At 43.8% G+C, this 23,662-nt stretch overlaps 1 protein-coding gene across 1 annotated transcript in view; it reads left to right on the forward strand.

Annotated features, from left to right (window-relative positions):
* Positions 1–23,662, forward strand: part of EHMT1 (euchromatic histone lysine methyltransferase 1) — a 1,716,251-nt gene that overhangs the window by 874,337 nt on the left and 818,252 nt on the right. Inside the window, exon 17 of the mRNA XM_044058169.1 lies at positions 598–611. Within this exon, the coding sequence (XP_043914104.1) occupies positions 598–611 (14 nt within the window). The remainder of the gene's footprint in view (positions 1–597; positions 612–23,662) is intronic.

Consider the following 23,662-nt stretch of genomic DNA (forward strand, 5'->3'; position numbering starts at 1 on the left):
CCTCTGCTTCCCTCCTGAGGATTTTCTTTGGGGAAACTTTACATTAATTTTAAGGAGCATTCCACCTCGGGAAAGCCTGGAATTTTCTTGATTCTAAAAAGAGGCTGAGATTTCCTTCTATCTCAGCATAGGCCTTTTGCTGTACTTCCTGCACTAGGATGCTGTTGATGTTCTCGAATCCAATTTGCCTTGATTCTGCCTCTGGCTCCTAGTAAACCTGGACCGGGTACTACAGCTGCTCCTGAGTCAAAAGTCTTTTCAAAAATCCTGTTGCAGATCCAGAAACCACCCCTTAGAAATCTAAAGGCATTAAGGCTTCTACTGCTAAAAATCCTACCTCTTCTGATAGAGACTCCAGGGCGCTGGATAGATGGGGTAAAAAGGTTTATACTTCTGCAACATTGGCAATCAGAGCTTTAAACTGCCAATTTCATATGTTAAAACATTAACAGCATATTACTGGACTGCTTAAACAGAAAATGATGTTGATTCCTGACTGTGTGGAAAATAAAGATTTACAGTACTTAATGCATTCTGCTGAATAAGTTGGAAACATACCTTGGCAAATGTGGTTTTGATTATTTGAGGCCTCTGCAGTGCTAAGGTTACTGGTTTGTGCTTTGTATTAGCATGCTTGGCCCAAGGAACAATCTTGCCTGATCATGTGTTAAACTAAATTGTTGGATGCTCCTTTAAATCAGGACCTGTTTGGCAATAAGGCTGGAAGAAGTTCTTAAAAAGATGGAAGATAAAGCTGAATCTATGCAAACTTTTAAAGATTTCTACAAGTGCAACTCCAAGATTTAGTAGGCACCTGGCTCTCTAAGAATTGGTCCTTCCCAGCCTCTTCCCAGATCCCTTCCTGCCAAACCCAGACACAAGCAACAGGTTTCAGTCCCAGGGACTGTCAGAACTAACCAGTGGGGGCCTCCACTTCCAAATCTGGAAAGAGCAAGACAACTCTATAGCAACATTCAATCCATTTCCTTTTAACATTCCCAAGCACTTATCTTTTAACCACCCCTTTGGGATTGCTCTTTCATGCAGTGAACTGGGGAACTCATAACCCAGACAAATGGGTTTTAAATAGTGTCCCAGGGATACAGATTTCATTTCCACATGTTGCCAACATCAAGCAGGTAGGGTCAGGACCTGCCCCCAACAGTGTGGGCAGAGGCTCAAAAACAAGTGTCTCTTACATGGGGGGCTACAATCTGGCAAATGAAGAGGAAAAGAGACAAGGTTTCCTTTATTCCAGGCTTTTCTGGTACCCAGAAAAGACAAATCATGAGAGTCCAACTGGACCTTTCTACTCTAAACACTTTTCTGGAGATTCCAAAACTAAGATGCTGACTTCCTTCACCAAAGTTACTTCTCATGCTAGACAGCCTGGTTGGCAATTCTAGATTTAAAAGATGTATAACTGCACATCCCAATCAGGAAAGCTTGCAGAAGATACCTTTGTTTCAAAGCAGGCTACTTGCATTATCAGTTCTCTCAGAATCTGCCCTTTACTGCCCATCATGTTTCCAGGGTATCTCATGCCTAGCTCCAGTGATTGCATTTTACAAAGAAATATTTAAAACATATTCATGGACATTGTTCAATTCAGGCAGAAAACCAGGGCATACTTTTAAATCTGCATTTGTAAAAAGGGTTCTAACTCTGTTCATGACACCATAAATGAAAAAAATCACAACTGGTACCCCACACACATTCCTGGGTAAGCTTGAACACAACCGCTCAGATGGCTTTCTCACGCCAGTGAAGCAAATTCATTTGGTAACTAACTTCAAACAAGTGGCTACAAAACCCTGCTTATCTGCAAGACAAACACGCAAGCCTTGGGTTCATGGCCTCCTGCATTCCCTCCTAATTCCATGGAAGACTGCATATGAGGAAACTACAGCTGCATCTAAAAAGTCTTATTGAGTCAACATTCTCACAGCCTAGAAACAATGATTCCTATCATATCTTGCTCACGCCTGAGTTCTCATAAGAGGCCTGCCACCAAAACATGGACTACCATTCATCTACCCCCGTCACTAAACCCTAACTACAGGATGCATCAGACTATGCATGGGGCTCATCTGGCAGGAAGTGCATTCAGAGTAAATGGAACCCAAATCAAATGCACCTACATATCAATCAAAAGAAATGCTATTGTAACAGAATGCCCTCCTCAGCCTTAAAGGACTGCATTCTTCCAGTGACAACTAATGGGAAAGACTGGAACACCATATATGTGGCACATAAACAAGCAGGGGGTACACATTCCTACCACCTCTGCAGAATAGCGTCATGGCATTGTGGAATTCACAGCCTGAGCTACCAGGTGAAACCTACAGTCTCACCTCTACAGGAAAATTGAATACACTGGCAGACGGATTCAAGCAGAAACCTCATGACCCACACGAGTGGAAACTGAACCATGGATTTTTTAACATGTTGGTAGGCAAGCAAATGGGGAGCCTAGACATAGATCTATTTGCCTCCCCAGAACTACCAGTTGGACATGTTTTACAAGGACTCCCCACAAACAAAGCTCTGGAAAGTGGATGCTCTGTCCTTCCTTTGGAAAATCCTGTCAGTCTCTATGCCTTTTCCCCGCCTGACTTTGCTCTCCAAAGTTCTAGTAAAAAGTCAAACAGGACAAACCAAGGATGATTTTAATTGCTCCAGACTGGCCTTTTGCCAACACTGGTAGGCCCTCTGTGCAGTGTGTCAAAAATATCTCCATGGCACCTGTTTCTGACTTTTCCTGCTGTCTCAGCAGGAAACTAAATTCTGCACTCTCAGCTCTAACGCTGAGCCCTGCAGCCTGGCTAATCACTTTCTAAGTAAATTCATCCTTATCATCCCTCAGGCAAACCTGTGATGGATGTCATCTTGGAAGCAAGGGAGACCTAGTACTAGAAAATCTTATGCTGACAAATGGAAAAGATTCTGTGCCTGAACCAATCTTTTAGGGATGAGTACAGCAAGCACCCACTTACCTCAGATTTTGCAATACTTAACTGAGATAGCTTCACAACGGCCTGTCTTTTCTCTCCATTGAAATCCATGCCTCAGCTATTTGTGCTCACTATAACACAGAACCACCTTTTTTCTCATCCTCTGCTCAAAGCAGAGGGACAAAAACTTGAGACCAACCAGAAGAGCTCCTACCTCAGTTCTGGGACTCCTAACTTGCTTTGGAGAAACTACCCCACTCCTTGAGCCAGCTGCTATTGCAGACTTAAATTTCCTTTTCTTGAAAACTGCTTCTTTTTAGCAATCATTTCAGCTAGAAGGATATCTGAAACAGGCTCCCTTATGGCAGTGGAGCCTTTCATCTTTCATGGACAGGGTATCTCAGACCAATCCAGCCTTTATGCCCAAGGTGGTTTCCAGTGTGGCCTTCTAATCAGTCCATTCATTTGCTAGCCTTCTTCCCTAATCCACAGAACAAAGGAAACGGATTCTGCATTCCTTTGGATGTGCACAGACAACTTCTAGATTTTACTTGGACAGGGACTAAATCTCTAAGAAAATCTCAACAATTGCTGGTAGTATCGCTCAGGGCAGAGGGAAGGCTATTTCAAACAAACCATTTCTAAAATGGATGCTTCATCAGATTAATTTCCTGCTATAAGCACCATAGAAAACCTATCCTAGGGATCAAATCTCACTCCACCCAGGGATATCCTAGAAGGTTACCTTGAGTTCTGTGTACTCTCACCAAGCATTATCATTTACCACTTTTCTGCTACATCCAGAGCTGATTTACACTGCTGTCTTGCAGGGCCTATAGGGTCTCTAATGCTGTATAAACTCCCTCCTCCTAACCATAGCTTTGGGAATCCACCCAACACGACTGCAACAGTGAACCACTTAAGAACATAGCATGCTGTGTACACTTACTATAAATGCAGATGTTCGAGTGTATCCACTGTTGCAGTCCCATACCCGGGCCCAGTCCTCTCTAGGTTTTTCTAATATAATTCTTACTTTCTACTAATATGCTTAAAACCTTTTTTGGTGTATTTGCTTTTGGTTGGAGGTATACTTGTGTTTTTGTGGATTATTTGCTCCCCATTAGGTGGGCACCTAACATCTGGGGACAAGAAACTGATGTAATGGCATTGGCTGCCTGTTTTATACCCCCTGATGTCATGGAAGAAGGGACAGCAAACCGAGCAGGACCTTAAGACTTCTAATCAGGTTGACTGAGGGCAACTCGCTAGAGATTACCCAAATGTAATGATCTGCAACAGTGAATACACTGTAACATCTACATTTATGGTAAGTGTACACAACTGTAATTTTTCCTCCCCAGAAGAGACAACTAAACAAATTTTTGCAGGACTCACTTCACCACTAGTCTGGAAAAGAGGATGCCTTCAGCTTTATATGGCAGGGAATGTGCCTTCCTCGCTGCTCTATTTTCCAGAGTCCTTTTGATAATCAAGAAGGAACAACCAAAATTCTTGCTGGTGACTCACTATTGGCCAAGGTAAACACTGGTTCCCCAACCAAGGGCACCATCACAAGTTTTACCCTGTATATGGGACCTAGTAATGCAGCAAATAGTGGGATCCTCCTCTACCCACATACAACTGTCTTTACTGCACCTAACTCTGTGGGTGATCAACTTTGATCCCTTTTTAGACAACAGTATTCTAAAGACGTATGTCAGTCCTGAGGAGGCCAGGAAACCAACTACTTGAAAAAATATTTGTTTAAATGGCTGAGATTCTCGAAGGAAAAGTTTCTTTAGGAGGCAAGGGATCCATTTCTGCAGATCCACCCCTTGTCCTGAACTACATCTGTGAACTCATTAAGGAGGGACTAGCTCACTCTTCGTCAAGTCCATCTTTTGCCATTTCTGCATGCTTGCCTTTGCAGCCACGCTTCTTTTCCAGACTGGACGAACTTTTCCTTAGAGGGGGTCTTCGTGCCATCAGACCACCAAGAAAGCCCATCCCTTCCCTGGGGAGACCTCAACATCATGCCTTTGAAAGTTTACTCCTACCATCTTTGAGCCCAGCCAGCATCTCTTCGTAAATGTGCACATGGAAACCATTCTATTAGTGGCCATTGCCTCTGCTAGAAGAGAGTGTTCAAATTACAGGCCCTGATGGCTGCCTTTACACCTTTCACAGTGACAGGGTGACCCTACGCACAAACTCTTCCTTTATGCCCAAAGTAGTAAATTAACTATCCTTAAACCAGTCTATTCACCTAACCACCTTCTTCCCCTCCCCACTAACTCATGAGAGGATTCTCTATTCCCTGGATGTACATAGTTTTGTCCAAGTAGAATCTCAGTTGTCTAAGTCCTTCAGAAAATCTGACCAACTGTTCATTTCCTTCAATCCCAGGGCTTTTGGAAAGGCAGCCTCCAAACAAACTGTCTCCATATCAGGAAATCCATCCTCTTGCTACTTCCTCGCTATCACAAACCATTGCCTCAAGGAGTGCGAAATATTCTACCAGAGGCATGGCTACCAAAGGCCTTCATGAAAGGGCTAGCCACATCCCCACTGGAGGCACTCCACCTGGTTCAGTCCATACTTTCACTAAACACTCATAAGCTCAACCAGGTCTCTAGAGCCAGGGCAGGATTTACAGGTAATCCTGCAAGGATTCCTCGGAATCCTCAACTCTGCCACCTCCTTAACATTCCTCCTAGCTGTGGTACTTCCATTAAAGGAATATCAGTAACATAGAATAGAAGGACATAGAATAGTTAAGTGTAAAATCTTACCATAACCATAGATGTCCTTCTTCAAATGCTGCAGCATTCCATCCACCCTCCAACCCCCTGGTATCCCTCCTCGCCTTCCAGGGGCATCCTCCCTACAGGCCAGTCTCTACAGCCCTGCAGGGACATTTGCTTTGCTTCTCCCTGGCCTTTAGTCTCTTTCCACTGCTTCAAGTTCTGAGTTCTGACGCTACATTTGTACTCCATGGTTTATGGCTCCTGTGTGACGCCCCAATGCCACGCAAACCGGCTTAAGGTTTTGTATAGAAGCCAACGCTGGATCACCTGAGGGCTGGAAAACTCACAGTATGAATACTGCAACATGGAAGAAGGACATTATGGTTATGGTAAGATTTTAATCCGTTTTTCATGCTAATCATGACTCTAATTTTCAAAGTGCTAACACTAGTTTTGCAACATTGTTCAGTGTTAATGAAAGGATTATTTGGGACTATACAGTTATAATTTCATTTAGAAAAATGGTAGAACATTATCCATGTTGATAAACAGCCATTTGCAGCAAATGTTTGTATTTATTGTATTTAACAGCCCATGCTGCTTTGCCAGGGTGGTCTACAACCATCTGCTTTAAGTTTTGAATTGAATAAAACGCTGCCCACCCCTTTAGTATGGTTTTAGCCATTGCCAACCATATATGCTTTCATAGGGAAGTACTAGGCAAGCTGCTCTGCAGGCCACTCTTAAGCCTAGGCAGCTTCCCTTTTGTGCTTGGAAATCACTTCCATTTGGTTATAGATCTCCTCTTAACTATCCCTGTAGTCATTGTATGTTACCCCAGATGAGAATAACTTTTTGGTCATACCTACAGATACTCAGAGGTCTCTACTGAGGGTCACTGGCACCAAAAATGCCGAGCCAAAGAAGGGGGGCCAGGAGGCAAGGAATCTTGAAATTCTCTTTAAACTTGTTTTGCAGGGGAGCAAGCCTCCTCACCCTCCTGATCTTACATAAGCTAATCTAGACATCACCATACCTCAGAGAAAACAGAATATTCACAGAAATGGTATCCTCGGACTTGGTCTGTGTGTCTGCTCTTTCAGCCACTCAGTTCTTATTTTGGTACTGCCATAGCTAGTCCCTACCTTCAAATGGTTACCTAATTAAGATTGACCCATGCATGGGATAACGTAGTATGTTTTAAGTAAAACAAACATTTAGGAAGCTGCCTCTGTCCATGAAGTAGTACAGGGTGCAGTCCTGTGGGTAATTTTGTTTACCATCAATAGATCTAAGTTGCATTTAAATGAACAGGGATGAACTTTTGTTTTATATGGATGGGAGAGTTTGATCCTCAACAGCAGTAACTTTGACAAAATCTGCCTCCAAACTGTTCTGTTGATGTTGCGAAGAGGTTTCAACTCTAGACAGAGTATTTTATGGCATTTGACTTGCTGTTGTTCAGTAAACCATCAGTAATGTGTCAAGGATGCCTTGTATGCTAGCACAGGTCACCTGTTAGCAGGCTATAGGATACCGGCATAGTGACAGGCTGTGAGTTGGACTCCAAAGTGACATGTTTAGGCCCTTAATCCTCTTAGTAAGTTATCTCTAAGAGTTTGAGTTGTTGCATGTGTTCTGACAGACATACCAAAGGGGCATTATATTCAGTGATATTTTCAGAGCCTGCAAACCAACCAAGAAATTCTAAAGTTGTTGTGCCGAGTCGAAGTAAGCTCTTCTTTCACTTGTTGAATGTAGAAATCTGTGCACTTACTGAGACATGGTCTAAAGCCTGGGCAGAGCACAATCGTAGGATACGTAATGCCTGTATTCACTAGACCTGCTACTGCATTAATGAAAGGACAAAGGTGGGTGGCTGTGCATCAGTTTGCATTAAAAACAACCCTTAAAGCTAGTCAAACTAGGTGAAGCACTTGAACTTTTTCCATGTCTAATTTACTCATAGGTAGAGTCATTTCTACCATATCCTTGCAAGCTGTAATCCCTCCCAGGCGACCCAGGAAAACCAGTAAGATGCATATAAATGTACTGGAGATTTATCCATTCAACTCCAACACCGTATTCTTGGGCAATTTTAACTATCAGACTATAACTGAATCGCATATCCCCTAAACAGACTAGCAGTTCCAGGTGTTTGAGGCTGTGTACACCCCATGTAATGCTGGGGCAGTTAGTCTCATGTATATTGTGTTGGGCTGAAGGGCACGAACATCTCTAATACTTTCATGTCTGTGATATGGACTTTTTTCATCATGAGATGGATCTGTAGCTTGTAAGGATGTGAATTGGAACTTAACTTTGTGGTAAGTTGAACATGGAGAATCTCAAGGTGTCATACCAGCGCACTCAGCCATGAGGGGTGTGTGTGTGTTTGTAAACTGAGACTCCCCTACTTTAGGTCCTACTTATGCAGTAGCTGATTTACGGTGTGGAATGCATTGCAGCTCCTTATTGGGTTGCCCTCTGTGGTTTTATATCAACTTCTGTAACTGTATTAGATGTCACAGATTCAAGGATGAGAGAGTTTGCAAGGAGTAGATTTTCTTGTATTTTAGACTCCTACAATACAGCAAACCTTTTAGATGATTCTGGCTAATAGCTATGCCAGTATGTTCATCACATTTGCACTGTAGAGTAAATAAGGATGTTCTTCATCTCACATTGCTGCAGTCCACTTGGGTAGTCCGCTGTCTCGGTCGGCCCGAATATCAAAGTATAAGGCTGGCGTCGGTCAAGCGCATTTGACTGACATCAGGGCGTCAGGGTACAAATGCATGACCCGTCATATCCTCAGTCTTTTTGCCGCATGGTCCGATGCAGAAGCTGTATTGCAAGTGCCGGTTGGCGTTCTGAAATTTTCGGAGTTTCAGACCGAGTCAAAGTTGGCTAAGTACCCGTTGGGGAATATTTTAGTTTTTCTTGCCTCAGTGGTTTTACGGATGTCAGAAAAAGTGAATAATTGTATTTCTTGTGGGAAACAGATACCGCATAGAGATTATCATACTTTGTGTATTCCTTGTTTAGGGCCTGACGCACGTTGTTGGGTGTCGCTCTTGTGCTAGATTTAATAAGCGCACTATAAGAGAGGATTGTGCCAGGTTAGTCTTTGGGAAGCGGTGCAATTATAAAATGCCGTCGGATGCTCCGGCGCCCGCTTCTTGAAGCGCAAGGACAAAGCAGTAAGCCTAGGCTAGAAGAAAGTCCGGACGCGGTTCTTTAGAGGTGTCGGTGGAGCGGTGGTTCCAGAGGTTTCTTTGGGATCCCAGGAGAGACCTTGTTATTGCAGGATGTGGCCTCTCAGGAGGCAGGCCAGGCTGGGGCTTCTCAGGTTACTGTACTCCCCTCCTGCCTAGGTGGTTAGGCCCTCTCCTTCTGTTTCCAAGGCTTCTCCTAGAGGCAGGCCAGGTTTAGCTTCAGTTGGTGTCACCCCTAGTTCTTCAGGAACTGTGCCCAAGAAGCATATGCTTAAAATGGCAGAAGATTTGATTACTCTGATTAGGGGTTCTTTGCCCCCTCCTGATAAGAGACCTAGGGTGGAGCCTGAGCTAGGGAGTTTTGAGCAGGCTTCGGATGTTTCAGAGTCTTCGGCTGAAGACTTGCAGGAGTACTCTCCTTATTCTGATTCTGATGTGGATGATTCTACTCCTTCTGCTTCTCCTGAGGATTTTTCTTTTTCAGAAACTCTTCATTCCATGAGGGAGCATTTTAAGTGGGAAGGTCAGGACTTCTCTGATTCCAGGAAAAGGCTTAGGGAATTTTTGTTTTACCCCAGCATAGGCCTTTGGCTATACCTCCTGTTTGGATGTAGTGGAAGAGATGTTTTTTACAGAGGCTTCTCTTAATCCTGATTCTCCTCCTGCTCCTGTTAAACCCGGATAGGTATTACAGGGTGCCTGAAGCTCATAAGTATCTTTTAAGAGTCCTAGGGCAGACCCAGAAACTGTTAGCCAGGGGCCTAAAGGTGTTAAGGCTTCTGTTGTAAATCCGGTTCCTGCAGATATAAAGAGGCCAGGGCCTTGGATAGATGGGGAAAGAAAGTTTATACTTCTTCCACTCTAGCTATGAGGGCTTTGAATTGCCAGTTTCACATGTTGAAATACCAAAACTATCTCCTTTCACAATTGAAGTCTAAGGTTGATGCTCTGGCGGAAGGTATTGATTGTAAAGTTGCAAGATTTAGTACATGTTTCTGAACAGGTGGGTAAGCATTCTTTGCAATGTGGTTTTGATGCTGTACAGGCCTCGTCTAGGGTGGCTGCCACTGGGTCAGTTATTCAGGCACGCCTGAGGGATCAGAATTTATCTGACCATGTTAAAACAAGGATTTTAGATGCTCCTTTACAATCTGATGTGTTGTTTGGTTCTCCTGTTGAGCAGTTTTAAAGAAAATGGAAGACAAGGCTAAGTCTATGCAGACTGTTAAAGATTTTTGCAGGTTCAGCCTCCAAAGTTTAGTAGAAATTGGCCTACTAAAGGGTGGGCGTATCCTTCTCATGATTCCCAGACTAGGGGTAGATCTAGACGTGGCAGGGGCAGAGCTGAGGGCTCTTCCACGCCTAGAACAGGAGTTCTCCTGCACAGTCTTCAGGTGAGGGCAGGGGTCAGTCCTTTCGTAAACAGACCCAATGACCTACCTTTTCAGCTGCCAGAGCCTTCTCGTCTGGCAGCACCTTTGGGAGGAAGGTTGGCACTTTTCAAAGAAAATTGGAGTTTAATTACCCAAGACAGATGGGTATTGGATATCATACACCAAGGTTACAGGTTTTATTTCCATACCTTGCCTCCTTTCAAAGGCATGCCAGGCGTTCCTCCTCAACAAAGAATAGAGGCTCACAAGCAAATTTCTCTGTTACTCCAAATAGGGGCCATACAGCCGGTCCCTATGCCAGAAGTGGGCCTAGGATTTTATTCGCATCTGTTCCTAGTACCAAAGAAGGGGAACACGTGGAGACCAATTTTGGATTTATCTATCCTCAACACTTATCTGGACATTCCCAAGTTCAAAATGTTGACGTTACAACAGCTTTTACCTCTGCTGGGCAAAGATCATTGGATGGTAACTTTGGATCTCAAGGAGGCTTACCTTCATGTTCCTATCAGACTAAGTTGCAGGAAGTATCTGCGTTTTCGAGCTGGGACTTCTCACTATCAGTTCTCTGCATTGCCCTTTGGCTTATCTACTGCTTAGAGTGTTCACGAAAGTTCTGGCTCCAGTGATAGCTTTTTTCAGGCTAAAAGGAATACAGATCTATCCTTATTTGGACTGCCTGATTCTGGCTCAAGGAAGGAAGAGTTTTTCTTTTTTCATTTGCCCTTAAAATTGGCCCCCTTAAATTTTTTTTACTTGTAGAGTTTGGGTTTTTTTATCAAATCAGTTTAAAAGAAGACCTAAAGACTTGGCCATATAGTGAGATGACAACCCCCAGTACAAACGGACAGTTTATTGTAAAATCATCCAGTGATTGTATAAGGACATGTAACTGTAGAGTAGCTTAAAGAAAGGGTGTAAACCACTGATTGTGCATTTACTCTGGAAAAGGTATACAGAGGATGCAGATAAATCATAGTAACCCATCCCAAGATGGGTACATACTTACAAAATAAAATAAATGGCCAGCTGCTGACATACATGTACTCAGTAACGGGTAGTCAGAGCACATGTTTATTAAGTAAAACTTGATCAGTACAGCCCACAGGAAATGGAGCATCAATGGCGCTAGTTGATGACCTTGGCACCAAACACACACCAGGCCAAAGAACTATCCTTTCCACAAAAACAGACTACCAAGCATTACTAATGGAAAATAACAAACTGGTATCACAGCTGGTTTTAATCATATGAATGTAACCAGAACACATCCTTAGTACTCCACACATTATTAGCACCCATCATGCCACACTTCTGACAGTAAATACTTGTAAACTCTGACAGTAAATACTTGTAAACTTCCTATACCAAGTCTGTTTAAGAACTACAAAACTCCCAACAACTTAGTTTAACTCAAAACAGTGAATACATTTTACGAAGCCACTTCCCAGTATCTTATCCGTTAAAATGAAACACTACAGGCAAGTCAACTTCTTGCATAAAGTGATCAATGACTTCTTTGCCGGTACTAAAACCGGCAAAATTGTGCTAGCCCCGCCTCCATTACTCAAAAGAGCCGACTACAGAACATTTTACACAGTACAATGCAGCTTATTATAAAGAATTGTCTAAATGTAATTGTTTAACATTATTTTCCTTAAACAGCACTAGTTTTTTATCATTATTCTTATTAGAGCACAAACTAATTTTATGTCAAATCTGAGTTCAAGCATCCCACAGTGCTGAACTCCTTGAGGGCTCGACTGACACCTTATGTAAGCTAGGAACACACCCGCAAGTAATACAATAGGGAAAGTCACAGCAGCAATATAAACTTGTCAAACTGGACGCTTGGCATTCCTACTCGTTAAAAGGTTAGGTGATAAGGGGGGGGGCTGCACATAGAAACAGCTGTTTGGGAAACAGTTATTGATGCACATATCACTACTAAACTTCCTTACTAAATATTCAAGAAGCAGCACGATGCAATTTTGCATATCCCTTCCTTTCTTAGAACACTTTCTAAGCAACACGCACTCAGCACTCTTCAAAAAATTACTACAACAGTACAGAAATATAAATATACTATCCATAGACTAATCATGTAACACACTTGAGTTATGTACAAATCTGCTTGGCTGCCACCGCTTCATTTAGGAAATGCAGACAGTCTGCTTTGCTGTAATCATAAGAAAAGACTAGGAGCATTCCAACCCGTTTTACTCATAAACGTCTAAAAGGACCATTAGGTAACTCCATTGTAAATCCTAAGTTGAGAAGGTAACTGACAAAGTTCAGTTACTCTCTCAACTTATTTTTCAACAATAGCTTCAAATTAGGGCTGTAAACTTACGCTGCAGGAAGGCACTCTGGGTTAACATGATGGAATTCCTATCTTCTCATAGCGCGTTCGGTGTTGAGCACAGAGGCACCATGAGAAGGTACTCGAGGTTAATGAGTTAAGTGCTTGCTGGTGTCCCTATTGTCCAGATACTACAGGAACTACCCAGCCAAAACATCCTTTGTCAGAAGCGCCCCTTCCACCTCTCACCGTTCTACTGCCAGACCACGTAGTGGACTTCGGAGACGACCTTATCCCAGATACCCCTCAACCTCAACCCCCAACAAACAGCCCTTTCCAGATAGTGGGACCTTCCTCCGCGTGACTGCCTTGCCCAAGTGCCCCTGTCCACTTGCCTTACCCTATGCCTTCCCTTCTGGAAAACCATCACTTCAGATTTGTGGGTTCTTTCCATCATTTAAAAAGCATACTTTCTGTCCTGGAAAGAAAAACCTGTACTAAAAAAGATACCTTTCCCTCCCAAAAATCAACTTCCTCCCATCCTGCAGGAACTTCTCTCCCAAGGAACCATAGAACCAGTTCACTCAGGACAGAAGGGACTAGGCTTCTACTCCCACCTTTTAAGTCCCAAAAAGGATGGGCCCTGGAGACCTATCCTGACCTCTCATAAGTAGACCTGTTTCCTACAGGTCCCTCCTTCAAGATTCTCTCCCTTCAAACCGCTCATCCTATCTCAAGCCTTCATGGTCACTGTAGACCTAAAAGATGCATGCTTGCACATCCCAGTCAGACTCTCCCACAGGAGATTCCTGGGCTTCTCTGGGCCCTCTTCTCATTTTCAATTTACTGCCTTGCCATTTGGCTTGTCTATAGCACCCAGAGATTTTACCAAGTGCGTAGCCCCAGCCATCACCCATTACAGGACCAAGGGAGTGCAAATCAACTCTTACTGGGACAACATTCTCATTTTGGCAGAATCAGAGTCCACCCTTCTAACCCATCTCCAATTCACCATGTCCCTACTGCACAAACTGAATTTCACCCTCAACCTTCAAAAATTCTCTCTCTCCTCCCACAACAGGACAAGGTTTTCCTTGTGTGCAGAATCCGAACAGATCTAATGAGATCCTTTCTCTCACCAGACAAAGTACAGTCCCTCTCCTCCCATTTTCTAAGCCTATTGACAGAATCGCACCTGACGATAGCTTCTGCAAACTATAGGTCTCATGGCTGCCACTATCCGCATGCTCCCACTAGCAAGGATGCGCATGAGGAAATTCCAGTGGTACTTAAAGAATGTTTGGTCTCAGAGCCAACAGCCTCTAGACAAACACATCTCCCTTCTGCCCTGCCTAAAAATAGAGCTGAAGTGATGGATTCAGCAGGTTTCCAGCAACCACGGAATTCCTCTGCAGCTCCCTCCCACTACTCAGTCCATGCACACAGATGCACCAGACCTAGGGTGGGAAGCAACCCTGCAAGGGGCTACAGGGTACAACATTGCTGGTCCCCTGCCCTGCAAAAACAGCACATCAATGTCACGGAAATGACTGCTGTCCTGCTAGCTCTAAAAGTCTTCATTCCCATCCTGCAACCAGATGCTTCACATTGTGACAGACAGCACTACTGTCATGTGGTACCTAAACAAGGTGGGACAAAGGCATACCAGTTATGCCAGATAACGCTGCAAATCTGGGAAATGGCAGCAAAACGCGACGTCTTCTTGAAAGCTTCATACATCCCCTCTCAGGAAAACAAGCAAGCGGACTTGCTCAGCAGAACCTCCTTTCTGCAACATGAATGGATGTTGCCCAGGGATACCTTTCTACACGTAGTCCACCAGTGGGGCACACCTCAAGTGGATCTGATGTTCTTCGTGTTTCACTGTTGCAGTCATTACATTTGGGTAATCTGCTGGCAGGTTGCTCTCAGTCAGCCTGATTAACAAAGTCTTGGGTCCTGCATCAGTAGCTGTCCCTTCTTCCATGACGTCAGGTCGTCAGGGGTATAAAACATCCAGCCGACGCCATTACATCAGTCTTTCTTGCCATGCGGTACCCAAAGCAGAAGCAGTTCGCAAGTGCTGGTCGGCCGACTCCTGAAATTGTTGTTTTCGAGTTTCAGCTCCGAAGTCTTCAACTTAAAGCTAAGTATCCCGTTGGGGAAACTTTTTCTTGCTCCTTACTGATGTCAGTAAGTTAATAATTGCTTTACTTGTGGAAAGCAAATACCTCATAAAGATTTTCATTCGTACTATATTCCTTGCCTAGGCCCTGACCACGAAGTACCTTACTGTGGGTTTTGTGCTTTTTTTAATCCGCGCACTCTCCGTCATCGTTATATTTTTGCCTCTCATTATTTCGGTTCTCTGTTTAATTATCCAGAAATGTCGATTAGCCATCTGACTACCGGGTTTCCGAAAAAATGCAAAGATAAAGACAGAGACAGGCCGTCGAGGTCCATAGCTGCCGATGAAGCTTCTCCTAAGCCAGTCACCAGTTCGCTGGTACTCAGGTGCTTTTTCAGACCCTGATACCCACTACTTCTAATTCGCAGTCCGGTATGCCGCGAGATACTTCAATTATGGAATCCGTGGATGTCTCTACCTTGGATGGGTCTGGAGCCGCTGTGCAGGCACCAGCTTCTGAGGGTGTATTCAGGCCTACAGACTTGAATATTAAAACGACACCTCCTTCATTACTAAGGCCTAAATCTCGATCCATGTCTAAAAAATTGACGCTCAGGCCCCTATGCCTAAAAAACAAATGTAAAAAATGACTGAAGATATAATAACTCTAATCAGCGGTAGTCAAACCCCTCCACCTCTGAGGCCTAGGGCTGAGCTTGCTTATGAATCTTCTGATCAGGATTCTGTTTCTTCTGACTCTTCTAATGACCTGGATTTGTCCATACCTACTTATGAGGATTCTGATGCAGAGGATTCCATTCCCTCTGCTTCCCCTCCTGAGGATTTTTCTTTTGGGGAAACTTTACATACTTTAAGGGAGCATTTCCACTGGGAAAGCCTGGAATTTTCTGATTCTAAAAAGAGGCTGAGATTTCCTTCTATCTCAGCATAGGCCTTTGGCTGTACTTCCTGTACTAGACGTTGTTGATGTGTTCTCGGAATCCAATTTGGCCCCTGATTCCCTGCCTCTGGCTCCTAGTAAACCTGACCGGTACTACAGCGTTCCTGAGTCAAAGTTCCTTTTCAAAAATCCTGTTGCAGATCCAGAAACCAATTCTCAGGGACCCAAAGGCATTAAGGCTTCTACTGCTAAAAATCCTACCCCTTCTGATAGAGACTCCAGGGCGCTGGATAGATGGGGTAAAAAGGTTTATACTTCTGCAACATTGGCAATCAGAGCTTTAAACTGCCAATTTCATATGTTAAAATATTAACAGCATATTACTGGACTGCTTAAACAGAAAATGATGTTGATTCCTGACTGTGTGGAAAATAAAGATTTACAGTACTTAATGCATTCTGCTGAATAAGTTGGAAAACATACTTTGCAGTGTGGTTTTGATTATTTGGAGGCCTCTTGCAGTGCTGCTGTTACTGGGTTTGTGCTTAGAAGGCATGCTTGGCTCAAGGAACAATCTTTGCCTGATCATGTTAAAACTAAATTGTTGGATGCTCCTTTAAATCAGGACCTGTTTGGCAATAAGGCTGAAGAAGTTCTTAAAAAGATGGAAGATAAAGCTGAATCTATGCAAACTTTTAAAGATTTCTTACAAGTGCAACCTCCAAGATTTAGTAGGCACTGGCCTTCTAAGAATTGGTCCTTCCCAGCCCCTTCCCGATCCTCTCAAGCCAAACCCAGACACAGCAAAAAAAAAAAAACAGGTTTCAGTCCCAGGGGATTGTCAGAACTAACCAGTGGGGGGCCTCCACTTCCAAATCTGGAAAGAGCAAGACAACCCCCTATAGTAAACATTCAACGATTTCCTTTTAACATTCCCAAGCACTTAACTTTTAACCACCCCTTTGGGGGGGGGGTTGCTCTTCATGCAGTGAACTGGGAACTCATAACCCAGGACAAATGGGTTTTAAATAGTGTCCCAGGGATACAGATTTCATTTCCACATGTTGCCAACATCAAGCGGGTGGCCAGACCTGCCCCCAAATCAGTGGGCAGAGGCTCAAAAACAAGTAAGTTCCCTCTTAAGCATGGGGGCTATTAATCTGGTACCAGAAGAGGAAAAGAGACAAGGTTTCTGTTCCAGGCTTTTCTGGTACCCAGAAAAGACAAATCATGGAGTCCAATCCTGGACCTTTCTACTCTAAACACTTTTCTGGAGATTCCAAAATTCAAGATGCTGACTCTTCACCAGTTACTTCCTATGCTAGACAAAGCCGCCTGGTTGGCAATTCTAGATTTAAAAGATGTATAACTGCACATCCCAATCAGGAAAGCTTGCAGAAGATACCTTTGCTTCAAAGCAGGCTACTTGCATTATCAGTTCTCTGCACTGCCCTTTGGCTTGTCTACTGCGCCCAGGGTATTCAAGTGCCTAGCTCCAGTGATTGCATTTTGCAGGCAAAGAAATATTTAAATATATTCATACGTGGACGATTGTCTAATTCAGGCAGAAAACCAGGGCATACTTTTAAATCTGACATTTGTAAAAAGGGTTTTAACTTGTCTGGCGTACACCATAAATGAAAAAAAAAATCACAACTGGTACCCCGTCAACAGATTACATTCCTGGGTGCAAGCTTGAACACAACTGCCCAGATGGCTTTCCTCACGCCAGTGAAGCAAATTCATTTGGTAACTAACTTCAAACAAGTGGCCACAAAAACCCTGCTTATCTGCAAGACAAATACTGCAAGCCTTGGGGTTCATGGCCTCCTGCATTCTCCTAATTCCATATGGAAGACTGCATATGAGGAAACTACAGCGGTATCTAAAAAGTCTATTGAGTCAACATTCTCACAGCCTAGAAACAATGATTCCTATCATATCTTGCCTACGCCTGGAGTTCCTATGGTGGGCAGAGGCCTGCCACCAAAACAAGGGACTACCATTCACACTACCCCCTGCCGCCCAAACCCTAACTACAGATGCATCAGACTATGCATGGGGGGCTCATCTGGCAGGGAAGTGCATTCAGAGTAAATGGAACCCAAATCAAATGCACCTACATATCAATCAAAAAGAAATGTTAGCTGTACAGAATGCTCCGACAGCCTTAAAGGACTGCATTCTTCCAGGACAACTAATGGGAAAGACTGAACACCATGGTTATGTGGTACATAAACAAGCAGGGGGGTACACATTCCTACCACCTCTGCAGAATAGTCATGGCATTGTGGAACACAGCCTTGAGCTACCAGGTGAAACCTACAAGCTCAATTCCTGCCAGGAAAATTGAATACACTGGCAGACGGACTAAGCAGAAACCTCATGGACCCACACGAGTGGAAACTGGAACCATGGATTTTTTAACATGTTGACAAGCAAATGGGGGAGCCCAGACATAGATCTATTTGCCTCCCCCCAGAACTACCAGTTGGACATGTTTTGCACAAGGACTCCCCACAAACAAGCCTGGAAAGTGGATGCTCTGTCCTTCCTTTGGAAAATCCTGTCAGTCTCTATGCCTTTTCCCGTCTGACTCTGCTCTCCAAAGTTCTAGTAAAAGTCAAACAGGACAAACCAAGGATGATTTTAATTGCTCCAGACTGGCCTTGCCAACACTGGTAGCCCCTCTTGTGCAGTGTGTCGAAAATATCTCCATGGCACCTGCCTCTGACCCTTTTCCTGCTGTCTCAGCAGGAAAACCAAATTCTGCACTCTCAGCTTCCAACGTTGAGCCCTGCAGCCTGGCTAATCACTTAAATTCATCCTTATCATCCCTCAGTAAACCTGTGATGGATGTCATCTTGGAAGCAAGGAGACCTAGTACTAGAAAATCTTATGCTGACAAATGGAAAAGATTCTGTGCCTGGAACCAATCTTTAGGGATGAGCACAGCAAGCACCCACTTTACCTCAGATTTTGCAATACTTAACTGAGATGCTTCACAACGGCCTGTCTTTTTCCTCCATTGAAATCCATGCCTCAGCTATTTCAGCTCACTATAACACAGAACCACCCCTTTTCTCTCATCCTCTGCTCAAGCAGAGGGACAAAAAACTTGAGACCAACCAGAAGAGCTCCTACCCCTGCCCTGGGACCTTAACTTTGTTTTGGAGAAACTCACTCTACCTCCTTTTGAGCCAGCTGCTATTGCAGACTTAAAATTTCTTTCTTGGAAAACTGCTTTCCTTTTAGCAATCACTTCAGCTAGAAGGATATCTGAAATGCAGGCCCTTATGGCAGTGGAGCCTTTCATCATCTTTCATGCGGACAGGGTATCTCTCAGGACCAATCCAGCCTTTATGCCCAAGGTGGTTTCCAGTGTGGCTCTTAATCAGTCCATTCATTTGCCAGCCTTCTTTCCCAATCCACAGAACAAAGGGGAACGGATTCTGCATTCCTTGGATGTGCACAGACAACTTAGATTTTACTTGGACAGGACTAAATCTCGAAGAAAATCTCAACAATTGCTGGTAGCATTTGCTCAGGGGCAGAGGGGAAGGCTATTTCAAAACAAACCATTTCTAAATGGATAAGCCATCGCTTTAATTTCTGCTATAAGCACCATAGAAAACCTATCCCCCAGGGGATCAAATCTCACTCCACCAGGGATATCCTAGAAGTTGCTACCTGGAGTTCTGTACATACTTTCACCAAGCATTATCATTTACCAATTTTCTCTACATCCAGAGCTGGATTTGCCACTGCTGTCTTGCAGGGCCTTATAGCTGGCCCTAATGCTGTATAAACTCCTCCTCCTAACCATAGCTTTGGGAATCTACCCAAATGTAATGACTGCAACAGTGAAACACGAAGAACATAGTACAGTTGTGTACACTTACTATAAATGCAGATGTTCGAGTGTATTCACTGTTGCAGTCCTGGTTACCCGCCCTCCAGTCCCCTAGGTTTTTCTGGCTATACCTCTACTTTCTTTTACTATGCTTAAAAACCTTTTTGGTGTATTTGCTTTTGGTTGGAGGTATACTTTTGTGTTTTTGTGATTATTTGCTCCCCATTAGGTGGGCACCTAACATCTGGGACAAGAAAAACTGATGTAATGGCATTGGCTGCCTGTTTTATACCCCTGATGTCATGGAAGAAGGGACAGCAACCGAAGTAGGACCCCTGATGTCATGGAAGAAGGGACAGCAACCGAACCGAAGCAGGACCCAAGACTTCGTTAATCAGGCTGACTGAGGGCAACCTGCCAGGAGATTACCCAAATGTAATGACTGCAACAGTGAATACACTGTAACATCTACATTTATGGTAAGTGTACACAACTGTACTTTTTCCTCCCCCCAGAAGAGACAACTAAACACATTTTTTGCAGGACTCACTCACCACTAGTCTGAAAAGAGGATGCCTTCAGCTTTATATGGCAGGGAATGTTCCTATATGCCTTCCCTCGCTTTGCTCTATTTCAGAGTCCTTTTGATAATCAAGAAGGAACAACCAAAATTCTTGCTGGTGACTCACTATTGGCCAAGGCAACACTGGTTCCCCAACCAAGGGCAATCATCACAAGTTTTACCCCGTAAGGTGGACCTAGTAATGCAGCAACAGGAATCCCTCCTTCACCCACAACTGTCTTTACTGCACCTAACTCTGTGGGTGATCAACTTTTGATCCCTTTTAGACAACAGTACTCAGAAGACGTGCTGTCAGTCCTGAGGGAGGTCAGGAAACCAACTACTTGAAAAAAATATTTGTTTAAATGGCTGAGATTCTCGAAATGGTGCTCTCTTAGAGGCAAGGATCCATTTCTGGCAGATCCACCCCTTGTCCTGAACTACATCTGTGAACTCATTAAGGAGGGACTAGCTCACTCTTCTGTCGAAGTCCATCTTTTTGCCATTTCTGCATGCTTGCCTTTACAGCCACGTCTTCTTTCCAGACTGGACGTAAAACTTTTCCTTAGAGGGGTCTTGCACATCAGACCACCAAGAAAGCCCATCCCTCTTCCCTGGGACCTCAACATCATGCTTGAAAAGCTTACCCTACCATCTTTTGAGCCCGCCAGCACAGCATCTCTTCAAATGTGCACATGGAAACCATTCTATTAGTGGCCATTGCCTCTGCTAGAAGAGTGTCTAAATTACAGGCCCTGATGGCTTGCCCTCCTTACATCACCTTTCACAGTGACAGGGTGACCCTACGCACAAACTCTTCCTTTATGCCCAAAGTAGTAAATTAACTATCCTTAAACCAGTCTATTCACCTAACCACCTTCTTCCCCTCCCCTACTAACTCTGCGGAGAGGATTCTCTATTCCCTGGATGTACATAGACAACTGAGATTCTACTTGGACAAAACTAAGTCCTTCAGAAAATCTGACCAACTGTTCATTTCCTTCAATCCCAGGGCTTTTGGAAAGGCAGCCTCCAAACAAACTGTCTCCTATATCAGGAAATCCATCCTCTTTTGCTACTCTCGTCATCACAAACCATTGCCTCAAGGAGTGCGAGTGCATTCTACCAGAGGCATGGCTACCTCAAAGGCCTTCATGAAAGGGCTAGCCACATCCTCCATCGTGGAGGCACCCACCTGGTCTACAGTCCATACTTTCACTAAACACTACAAGCTCAACCAGGTCTCTAGAGCCAGGGCAGGATTTGCCAGGGCAATCCTGCAAGGATTCCTGGAATCCTCAACCTCTGCCACCTCCCAACATTCCTCCTAGCTGTGGTACTCTCCCACAGCATGAATACTGCAACATGGGAATAGAAGGACATAGAATAGTTATGTAAAATCTTACCATAACCATAGATGTCCTTCTCTTCAATGTTGCAGTATTCCATCCCACCCTCCAACCCCCTGGTATCCTCCGTCTTCTCCAGTGTATCCCCTCCCTACAGGCCAGTCTCTACAGCCCTGCAGGGACATTTGCTTTTGCTTCTCCTTGGCCTTAGTCTCTTCACTGGGTTTCAAGTTCTGAGTTCTGTGCGTGCCGACGTCACATTTGTACTCCATGGTTTATGGCCCTGTGTGACGTCCCACGCGCCTACGGCAACCGGGCTTAAGGTTTTTGTATAGAAGCCAACGCTGGATCACCTGAGGGCTGGAAAACTCACAGTATGAATACTGCAACATGGAAGAGAAGGACATTTATGGTTATGGTAAGATTTTAACTGTTTTTCATGCTAATCATGACTCGCGAATTTTCAAAGTGCTAACACTAGTTTTTGCAACATTGTTCAGTGTTAATGAAAGTTGACTATTTGGGACTATACAGTTATACTTCATTTAGAAAATGGTAGAACATTATCCATGTTGATAAACAGCTATTTGCAGCAAATAAAAAATGAGATGGCTGTATTTAACAGCCCATGCTGCTTTGCCAGGGGTGGTCTACAACTATCCGCTTTAAGTTTTTGAATATTGGTTAAAACGTTGCCCACCCCTTTAGTATGGTTTTAGTCATTGCCAACCATATATGCTTTCATAGGGAAGTACTAGGCAAGCTGCTCTTGCAGGCCACTTTAAGCCTAGGCAGTTTCCTTTTTTGTGCTTGAAATCACCTCTCCCATTTGGTTATAGATTCTCTTTAACTATCCCGTAGTCGCTTGTATGTTACCCCAGATGAGAATAACTTTGGTCATACCATAGATAATTAGAGGCTCCCTACTGAAATACTGGCACTCAAAATGCCGAGTGCCAAAGAAGGGGGGGAGCACAGGAGGAGTGAATCTTGAAAATTGCTCTTCTCTTTTAAACTTGTTTTTGCAGGGGGGAGCAAGCCCTCACCCTCCTGATCTTACATAAGCTAATTCAGACATCACCATACCTCAGAGAAAACAGAATATTCACAGAAATGGTATCTCGGACTTGGTCTGTGTAAGTCTGCTCTTTCAGCCACTCAGTCTCCTTATTTTGGTACTCGCTATAGCTAGTCCCTACCTTTCAAATGGTTACCTAATTAAGATTGACCCATGCATGGGATAACGCATAGTATGTTTTAAGCAAAACAAACATTTAGAAGCTGCCTCTGTCCATGAAGTAGTACAGGGTGCAGTCCTGTGGTATTTTTTTTGTTTACCATCAATATATCTAAGTTGCATTTAAATATGAACAGGGATGAACTTTGTTTTATATGGATGGGAGAGTTTGATCCTCAACAGCAGTAACTTCTTTGAGCTGTACCTGTCCTTCCAAACTGTTCTGTTGATGTTGCAGAAGAGGTTTCAATCCCTAGACAGAGTATTTTTATGGCATTTGACTTGCTGTTGTGCAGTAAATCCATCAGTAATGTGTCGAAGGATGCCTTGTATGCCAGGCACAGGTCACCTGTTAGCAGGCTATAGGATACCGAGCATAGTGACAGGGCTGTGAGTTGACCTGTGTTGGACATGTTTAGGCCTTGCATCCTTTTAGTAAGTTATCTCTAAGAGTTTGAGTTGTTGCATGTGTCTGGACAGATATACGCCAAAGGGGGCATTATATTCAGTGATATTTTCAGAGCCTGCAAAACCAACCCAAGAAATTCTAAAGTTGTTGTGCCGGGAGTCGAAGTAAGCTCTCTTCACCCTGCTGAATGTAGAAATCTGTGCACTTACTGAGACATGGTCTAAAGCTCAGTAGAGCACACCGGTAGGATAGGGCTGTAATGCCTTGTATTCACTCAGACCTGCTACTGCACATGAAAGGACAAAAGGTGGGTGGCGGTGCATCAGTTTGCATTAAAAACAAACTCCTTAAAGCTAGTCAAACTGTGTGAAGCACTTGAACTTTTCCATGTCTAATTTACCATAGGTAGAGTCACTTACCATATCCTTGCAAGCTGTAGGTCCTCCTGTATGACCCAGAAAACCAGTAAGATGCATATAAATGTACTGGAGACTTAATCCATTCAACCCAACACCGTATTCTTGGGCAATTTTAACTACTGCACTATAAACTGGGAATCGTACACAACCCCAAACAGACTAGCAGTTCCAGGGTGTTTGAGGCTG

The sequence above is a fragment of the Protopterus annectens genome, chromosome 16.part0, assembly GCF_019279795.1.
Source record: "Protopterus annectens isolate FY-2018-M chromosome 16.part0, PAN1.0, whole genome shotgun sequence".
NCBI lineage: Eukaryota > Metazoa > Chordata > Ceratodontiformes > Protopteridae > Protopterus > Protopterus annectens.